The sequence below is a fragment of the Tiliqua scincoides genome, unplaced genomic scaffold (genome assembly GCF_035046505.1).
Source record: "Tiliqua scincoides isolate rTilSci1 unplaced genomic scaffold, rTilSci1.hap2 HAP2_SCAFFOLD_69, whole genome shotgun sequence".
NCBI classification, from domain to species: domain Eukaryota; kingdom Metazoa; phylum Chordata; class Lepidosauria; order Squamata; family Scincidae; genus Tiliqua; species Tiliqua scincoides.
In genome coordinates, this window is record NW_027101651.1 from 36,461 (window position 1) to 45,704 (window position 9,244).

Here is a 9,244-nt window from a genome sequence, read left to right on the forward strand (position 1 = left end):
TAGCGTGGAGTCCTGCGGCACCCCGGCCTGCGGCGTCAAGTGCGGCTCCATCGCTCCGCTGTGCGTCCAGCCTTCCTGCGGCATCTCGTGTGGCTCCATCGCTCCGCTCTGTGTCCAGCCTTCCTGCGGCATCTCGTGTGGCTCCATCGCTCCGCTGTGCGTCCAGCCTTCCTGCGGCATCTCGTGTGGCTCCATCGCTCCGATGTGCGTCCAGCCTTCCTGCGGCATCTCGTGTGGCTCCATCGCTCCGCTGTGCGTCCAGCCTTCCTGCGGCATCCCCTGTGGCCCCATAGCCCCACAGTGCTGCATCCCGTCTCCCTGCCTTCCGCAATGCACCATGCCCTGTGGGCCAATTGGTCCCTTGTGCAGTGTTCAGTCTTCCTGCATCCCCACCTGCACCATCCCCTGTGGACCCATCTCTCCGGTGTGCAGCGTCCAGCCCTCCTGCATCCCCACCTGCTCCATCCCGTCTTGCCTGCCCTCCTGCACCGTCCCCTGCGGACCTCTCCTCCCAGTGAGCGGTGGCTCGTCTTGCAACGTCATCCCACTCAGCCGTGTCCCGTCCTGCATCCCCTTCTAAACCCCCAGGGAGGGCTCTCTGTGGGTTCCTGGTCAATATGGAATTGAAGTCTTTGCTATGGATTCTGGCTAAGCGTACGGATGTTGGCGATCCAATGTGTGGGGGATTTGGAGTTCTAACTCGCACCAGTAGCTTCTATGGGGACTCGTCACCTGTGCTGTTCAATGGTGTGTTGACTTTGCTTCTTGACTGGCTTTCCTCTCTTCATTGGGGTCTAGAGCTATCCATTCTTCCCCAAACCACCCTTCAAAAGTCCCATTTGCTTGTGTTAGACTCAGACGCCTCACTGTTGGTTGTTCCTCTTCCAAACCCTCTGCATGACCCTTGTGGATGTTCTTTCTCTATGAACTTTATTTTCCCTTTTAATAAAGTCTGTTCTACTGCACCAAAGAGCCTGTCTCCTGACCTTCCTTGGGGCTGGGAGTGGAAATCTCAAAAAAGCAAGAACCCAAACACATCTCATAGGGTTTCCTCTCCAGGAGACGCATCAGAGCTTCCAAGGGAAGAGGGCCGCAGCCCAGGCCCTTGTGAAGACTCCCAGAGGCTTCCTGCACAGCCCCAGCACTGATTCCTTTTGATAACGTGCAATTCAAGGTGACTGTCCGCCCTGGAGCGTTCCCATTGCTTCCAACAAATTGCATCTTTATACAGGTACACCTCAGTAAGAGTAATTAAAACTGTAATTATTAGAGAGTGAAGATAATTGGCGGGCAGGCAGGTGTTCTTCAGAAGTTGGCATGGGTAGCCTCAGAGCATTATGTGCAACATGACTTCTAAGCCAATGATTAAAAGGTGGCAGCCCTCCCCTTACCTGCGCTGGAACAAGCAGCCAGGCTGGCTTGCTCTGCCTCCAGTGCAGAGTGGGAGGTGACTGTGGTGAAACTGGGGGCAAGGGGATAATTTTCCCCTTACCCCCAGCACTGCTCCAGCCATGGCAGTGAAGCTAAATCCAAGTGTAGATCCAAGCAGCTCAGTGTTAGGCTGGACTGCTCAAGGTGTGTGTGTGTGTGTGTGTGTGTGTGTGTGTGTGTGTGTGTTATGATCCAGCCTAATTGCTGGAAACCAGTCCCACCCGTCTGCCCGTCTGCCCGTCGCCTGCCCTCCCCCTGACCTAGAATGCCGCTGAAATGCCCTCCTCCTGCCCTCCCCAAAGCTCCGCTCTAGTGACCCACCATTGAACTTACCATTGCCAGGGCTGGATTTGGCATGGGGAGGCCAGCATGCGCCCTTGCACCCACCTCCCCAACTTCCACAGTGGCACAAACGTGCTTTATGGCGCAAAGGGCGTGCACGGGCTTTTTGGAAACGGATGGAGCAAAGGAATGGATAAAATGTGTTTGTGTGAATCGGTGTTATGTAGGTCAACACCCCGTTTGAAATCTTCAGGCTGCAATTCTATCTGCACCTACCTGAGAGTAAGCCCCATTAAGTACAATGGGACTGACTTTGGAGGAGAAATGCCTAGGATTGGGCTGCCAGGGTGCAAATCCGGTGGCTTTCTCCAGGGCAAACCCCAGAGAACCCACTTCGAAAACTGGAAGGCGCATATCCGAATGGGAGCTCAAGGGCATGCATTTGTGATGCTCAAGATCAGGCACTCATGCGCACTTGTGTTGACCCCATTAAGAGATTGCCACAATTTTCATGCTATAAGAACAAAATAACATCAGAAAGATGGAGCTTGGGGTCACATGCACCTGAGTGCGCCCTCTCCGTCCTTGCCCAACCAGTGCATAGGCTTTAAACCGATTGGCTGGGTGGCAAAGGGGAGGTGGACAAGTGCCCATATCGGGAGTAATGAGACCCCAAATGCGCAGTTCTTTGTTGGCCGGTGACACGAGAGGAGCTCTGCAACCCAGCTTAGGCCAGTGCCTTGTAGAGCATCAGAGCAGTCTCAGAGCGCCTGGGTACAAAAAGCATAGCGGCACAGCTTGGGGTAGCTACTCGGAGGACTGACCAGGGACCAGGCTTGCAGGCTTTGGACTGTGGGCGACCCACAAGGGACTTGCATCCTTCTGTGTACATGGCGCAATGGTGACCATTAGGCTTTGGCCTTGGGAGGGATCTGCTGCTTGGACACTGGACCCCCCCCCTTTGGGCAGTGGTGCTGGTCTGGGTTGCCTTCTGCTTCACAGCCCCCCTTCCCATTTTGGCTGTCAAACTCCCCTTTTCAGTAGTGGGGACAGGGCTGACTTCCCACCCCACAATCTCCCCTCTTCTGTGCAGCCTGCTGGATAAATTTAGAAGACAATGCCTAAAAACATTGGTTGGCAGCCTTCAGTCTCAAAAGACTACGGTATAAGCCTACAGCACCCGGTATTCCCAGGCAGTCTCCCATTCAAGTACGAACCAGGCCTGACCCTGCTTAGCTTCCGAGATCATGGTATAAGCCTACAGCACCCGGTATTCCCAGGCAGTCTCCCATTCAAGTACGAACCAGGCCTGACCCTGCTTAGCTTCCAAGATCATGGCATAAGCCTACAGCACCCGGTATCCCCAGGCGGTCTCCCATCCAAGTACTGACCAGGCCTGACCCTGCTTAGCCTCCGAGATAATGGTATAAGCCTACAGCGCCCAGTATTCCCAGGCGGTCTCCCATCCAAGTACTAACCAGGCCTGACCCTGCTTAGCTTCCGAGATCATGGTATAAGCCTCCAGCACCTGGTATTCCCAGGTGCTCTCCCATCCAAGTGCTAACCTGGCCTGACCCTGCTTAGCTTCCGAGATCATGGTATAAGCCTACAGCACCCGGTATTCCCAGGCGGTCTCCCATCCAAGAACTAACCAGGCCTGACCCTGCTTAGCTTCCGAGATCGGGCATGTGCCCCGGCCTGCGGCATCTCGTGTGGCTCCATCGCTCCGCTGCGCGTCCAGCCTTCCTGCAGTATCCCCTGTGACCCCATAGCTCCACAGTCCCATCTCCCTGCTTTCTGCAATGCACCATCCCCTGTGGGCCAATTGGTCCCTTGTGCCGTGTTCAGTCTTCCTGCATCCCCACCTGCTCCATCCTGTCTTGCCTGCCCTCCTGCACCGTCCCCTGCGGACCTCTCCTCCCAGTGAGCGGCGGCTCGTCTTGCACCGTCATCCCACTCGGCTGTGTCCCGTCCTGCATCCCCTGCTAAACCCCCAGGGAGGGCTCTCTGTGGGTTCCTGGTCATTATGGAATTGAAGTCTTTGCTATGGATTCTGGCTAAGCGTACGGATGTTGGCGATCCAATGTGTGGGGGATTTGGAGTTCTAACTCCCACCTGTAGCTTCTGTGGGGACTCCTCACCTGTGCTGTTCAATGTTGTGTTGACTTTGCTTCTTGACTGGCTTTCCTCTCTTCATTGGGATCTAGAGCTAGCCATTCTTCCCGAAACCACCCTTCAAAAGTCCCATTTGCTTGTGTTAGACTTAGACGGCTCACTGTTGGTCGTTCCTCTTCCCAACCCTCTGCATGACCCTTGTGGATGTTTTTCCTCTATGGACATTATGTTCGCTTTTAAATAAAGTGCAGTCTCTCGGGGTGTTTTAACGACCCCAATAGGGGTTTTGATGTCAACAGGGGTAGGAAAGTTCCTCCCAAGACACGATTGGGGGTTGTTCGAAAGGGTTTGGTTCTGAGATCATCGGTGTAAGGAAACTAGATGTGGGATAACTTTTCAAAAGATGGATGGATGGATGGGTGGGTGGGTGGGTGGGTGGGTGGGTGGATGTTGTTTAAAATTATCCTTTTTATTCTCCTCATTAGGGCAAGACTTCCATTTACGGAAGGAAGCTTCCTTGCCCTTCACAGCCTCTCTAACTTGGCTGGTTAGCCATGCGGGCACACTCCTGGATTTAGTGGAACCCTTCTTTCTTTGCGTTATACACCTCTGCTGGGCCTCTATTACTGTTGTTTTAAGCAGCCTCCATGCACTCTGGAGAGACTGGACTCTTTTTACCCTCCCTTTCAACCTCCTTCTAACCAGCCTCCTCATTTGAGGGAAGTCCGCCCGTCGGAAGTCAAGGGTTTTTGTGAGAGATTTGCCTGGTATTCTTCCCCCAACGTGCACGTCAAAACGGATCGCAGCATGATCACTGTTCCCCAATGGCTCAGTAACGTTTACATCTCTAACCAGGTCCTGCATACCTCACAATATTAAATCCAGAGTCACCTGTCCTCTGGTGGGCTCCGTGATTAGCTGCTCTAAGCCACAGTCATTTAGCACGTCAAGAAATCGGGTTTCCTTATCGTGACCAGAACACAAATTGACCCAGTCAATATGAGGATAATTGAAGTCCCCCATGATTACAACCCTGTCCCTCCTTGTCACCTCCCTGATCTGTTTCCTCATTTCAAGGTCCCCATCAGATTTCTGGTCTGGAGGACGATAGGACGCCCCCAGTATTACATCGCTGCACAAGCCTGGTAATTTAACCCACAGAGATTCTACGGTGGAGTCGGACCCACCTTCAATCTCTACTTTGCTGGATTCTATCCCTTCCTTAACATAAAGGGAGTCCACCCCACCTCCAGCACGCCCCTGCCTGTCCCTCCTGTAGAGTTTATAGCCCGGTATTGCGGTATCCCACTGATGCTCCGCATTCCACCAGGTTTCCGTTATGCCCACTATGTCAATATTTTCCCTTGTCACCAGACATTCCAGTTCTCCCACCTTTGCTCGTAGACTTCGGGCATTCGCATAAAAGCATTTATACACGGAATGCCCCAGGATGGGCTGCTTATTTGCTCCTTTGTCCCCACATCCTCTCACTGTGCCAAACCGTCTATCACATCCCATCACCCTACCTTTCCCAATTTCTTCTCCTACCCTGCCTTTGTCTTGTTGTTCTCTAACCTCCCCATCCTCATCCCATAGGGATGAGGAGTCCCGAACCGGATGCCCCTCGGCTCCTGAATAACCGGATGCCCCTCTATAAAAAGCTCCTGCACTGCTGGATCCTTCCAACAGCTTCATTTGCACCCTCTTGTCTTGTCTGCTTCGGCCATCTTGGTAAGTGGAATTTAACTCGACACTTTTTGCCATGTGAATGTGAGATCTTGTTGGAGGAACATTGTAAAAGCAGGCACCATCCCCTGTGGATCCGTCTTGGCACAGTGCGCCATCCCCTCTCCTTGCCTGCCCACCTGCGCCGTCCCCTGTGGACCCATCTCTCTGGTGTGCAGCGTCCAGCCCTCCTGCACCCCCACCTGCTCCATCCCTTCTTGCCTGCCCTCCTGCACCGTCCCCTGCGGACCTCTCCTCCCAGTGAGCGGCGGCTCGTCTTGCAACGTCATCCCACTCGGCTGTGTCCCTTCCTGCATCCCCTGCTAAACCCCCAGGGAGGGCTCTCTGTGGGTTCGTGGTCAATATGGAGTTGAAGTCTTTGCTATGGATTCTGGCTAGAGCTATCTATTCTTCCCCAAACCACCCTTCAAAAGTCCCATTTGCTTGTGTTAGACTTAGACGCCTCACTGTTGGTCGTTCCTCTTCCTAACCCTCTGCATGACCCTTGTGGATGTTTTTCCTCTATGGACATTATGTTCGCTTTTAAATAAAGTGCAGCCTCTTGGGGTGTTTTAACTACCCCAATAGGGGTTTTGATGTCAACTGGGGTAGGAAAATTCCTCCCAAGACAAGACTGGGGGTTGTTTTAAAGGGTTTGGTTCTGAGATCATCTGTGCAAGGAAACTAGATGTGGGATAACTTTTCAAAAGAAATATATATATCTTTTTTATTTATATATTAAATTTTATTTAATATATTTTATTTTATTATTTTATTTATTATTTATTACTTATATATATAAGTAAGGAAAGAAGGAAGGGATAGATAGATGGATAGATGGATAGATAGATATTGTTTAAATATCTATCTATCTAATATTGTTTAAATATTTTTTTAAAATTACCTTGCGGCTATGTGTATAAGGTGCATATGAAAATGTAGATGAATCACATGTTTAGACAGGAGCCTAATCCCCAAGATCTCTCATCAGGTATATGCAAGGTTCGGACATACAAAACACAAAAAATACTAGGATTTTTTTTAAAACAAAGTGTCCTAATTTTAAAAAGTCATCTTACATCTTGAGCAGGAACAAAGTGATCCATACGCTCCTCATTGGAAGAGCTCCACACGTGATCTCAATGTACCGGCTGTGGATCGCTTTCTCTGTGGAGTCTCCCCCAAGCCTGGGATCGTGACCACAGGTCAATGGGGGAACATGGGCTCAGAAAGCAGAAGGGCCCGGGTTGAAGGCCTCCCAGGTAGTTCTGGAGAAGACCACTGTCCAAAGCCCTGCCCGTCGCTGTCTGACAACATTGAGGTGGATGATCCAAGGACCTGACTCAATGTGGGGGGGCATCCGATGGTCCTAAGTGCGGTTAAGAAGGAGTAGGGCAGGCAGGAGAGTCAAATTCCAGGCAAGACCCAAATGATTCAGGTGCAGAAGGGAGCACATTGGGGTGGACAGGGATTGGCCACTGGGGTCACCTGATTGGCTGCATGGGCAAACTCCAACTGCAATATAGATGGCGCCCTTGAAAGGCTGGTGGCACGAATGAGCCCTGATTGGAGACACAAGCACTCCCCTGACCACTCTCCACTGGGTCAAACCCAGGCAGGGCTGGCCCATTCATGAGGCCGTTGCAACAGGCAGGGGTTGGGTGGGTAGTGCCCTTCTCTGACCACACCGTTGTTTGGTACTTTCTGTTTAGCTGGTGAGCTTCTACCATATATGAACAGGAAATTGAGAGGAGGGGGACACAAAACACAAGAGGCAGTTGCTTTGCTGCAGTAAAGATTTAATGACAAAGGAAGAACTCGGCAGACATTGCTTGCGACTTCCAAGGAAGAGAAGCACAAGAGGGAAGCAGCGACACTTGGCACCACCCCAGCCAACTCAAAGGGAAGCCTCCTCAAGGGGTCACAAACAGGATTTGGGTAGGACTTGAGGGCATCCCCTTGGCTTTGACCACAGGGTGGTCTCTGCCTCTGCACAAGGGAGGGGATCTGAGCAGAGAGGAAGCAAAGCACAGTGGGAAAGAGCAAAGGTTTGTAGCAAGATCACGGCCATGGCTGTTGGAGTTGCTGAGCACCCCATCAACGGAGGGGTCGGACGAGGGGTGCTCAGCCCTTCCAGCAGCCAAGCCGGCGAGGTCTTTATCCATAAATCCGGGTCATGCACGTGGGTGGCCGTTGGATCCTGGAGGCGGGGCCTTCCACCTAGTAGCAGATACGGCACACAGAACCACGTCTCCTGCCAAGGAGTCCTGAGCCACTGGAGAGGTAACCACCGTATGATCCACCTCCACTTCAGGCTGAGTATCCCCCCACGAGGACTGGCTCACCGGAGGAGGTGAGGATGGCTCCCGGAATGGTGACCACGATGGGAGCGGGCTGAAGCATGATTTCCGACGTTGGGGTCTGGTTGACGCAGCCCACGTTGGCCCCGGCGAGGATGCCCAGGCTGCTGGCCGACACGGATCCACCTCCACCGCCCATGGAGAGGCCTCCACAGAGCGAGCAGCAGGAACTCAGGGAGCCGAGGCCTCCGATGGGGTAGGAAGAGGAAGAGCTGATCGGTTGGATGCAGGAGGGGGTGACGCAGGAAGGTCCACAGGGGGGGCAACGGGACATCTTGGAGCGATGGATGGAGTCTGCAGGGGCGGAGGAGGCAGAGAAGCAGAAGTTATAACAGGGACGTTGCACGGGATGCATGTCATGGTAGTGACCACACTTTGGCTTTGACAACAGCAGACCTTGGGGACAGCTCTTGTGTTCCTGCCCTACAAATAACTTTGGGGGAAGCCGAACTAGCCTAAGCCAGACCAGTGGAAGTTTCTCAGGGGTTTTTCTGCACAAGTCAGCTTGGACCTTGGTGGGCCGCTGTGAGATACAGGAAGCTGGACTAGATGGGCCTATGGCCTGATCCAGTGGGGCTGCTCTTATGTTCTTATGTGAGAGAGAACCCACAAGCCTCCAACAATAGGACCTTCCAATAATGACCATCCCTCCCACAAAGATATGGGAGCAGACTCATGAATGTGTGCCCCAGATCTGAAGCCCTGCAAGACCCAGAGCCAAAGGTCCGACATCTTGCTGACATGCGCTTGGATATGTGAGCACATGTTGGACTCAATTTAGTGTCAAACCCTGGTGTCCTTGTCCCTTGTGTCTCCCTAAGGGGGGGGGAGAAGCCATCAGTCATCCTTAAAGACTATCTTCCACCCAGCCCACCGGTGTACCCATTTGACTGACGTTGCGTTGATGCAACGTTGGGAGAAATGGCTTCAGAAGAGGCATCGTTCCACTTACCAAGCTTCCGGAAGGGGTGTCAGGAGAAGCGGAGCGGAGCTGATGGAAGAGTCTGGGGCTGTGAGTCCTTTTATACTGTGAAAGTCTTCTGAGTCACGCCCTTCGCAGCAACTTTGGCTGCATCCCACCCCACAGGGCCCGGCTTATTGATTTAGAAATGTCTCCCTTCCCAGCCCTCTGTAATAGGATGGGCATATTATACCCTGCCAGTCCCCCGTCATTATAATGATTATTACGAATTTTAGATGCCACTTTTCAACCTGGCTTGCCCAGCCCATTCTTCCTGTGTTGATGAAAAAAGAAATTGCATACCAAAGGACAGGAACCCTCAGAGATTGGGAAGCCCCTCCCCAGAAACCCCCAAAATACGAACCTTTTT

The 9,244-nt window shown here is 52.5% G+C and overlaps 1 protein-coding gene across 1 annotated transcript; it reads left to right on the forward strand.

The window, feature by feature from the left end:
* The first annotated feature begins 202 nt into the window (after window positions 1–202).
* LOC136636038 (keratin-associated protein 4-11-like) lies at window positions 203–580 on the forward strand. Its single transcript, XM_066611070.1, has one exon. It carries the CDS (start codon window positions 203–205, stop codon window positions 578–580), a length of 378 nt encoding a protein of 125 aa, XP_066467167.1.
* The last annotated feature ends 8,664 nt before the right edge of the window (window positions 581–9,244 follow it).

Bases quoted from the DNA above. Each gene is read 5' to 3' on its own strand.
- LOC136636038 (XM_066611070.1), top strand. From the start codon at position 203: ATGTGCGTCCAGCCTTCCTGCGGCATCTCGTGTGGCTCCATCGCTCCG.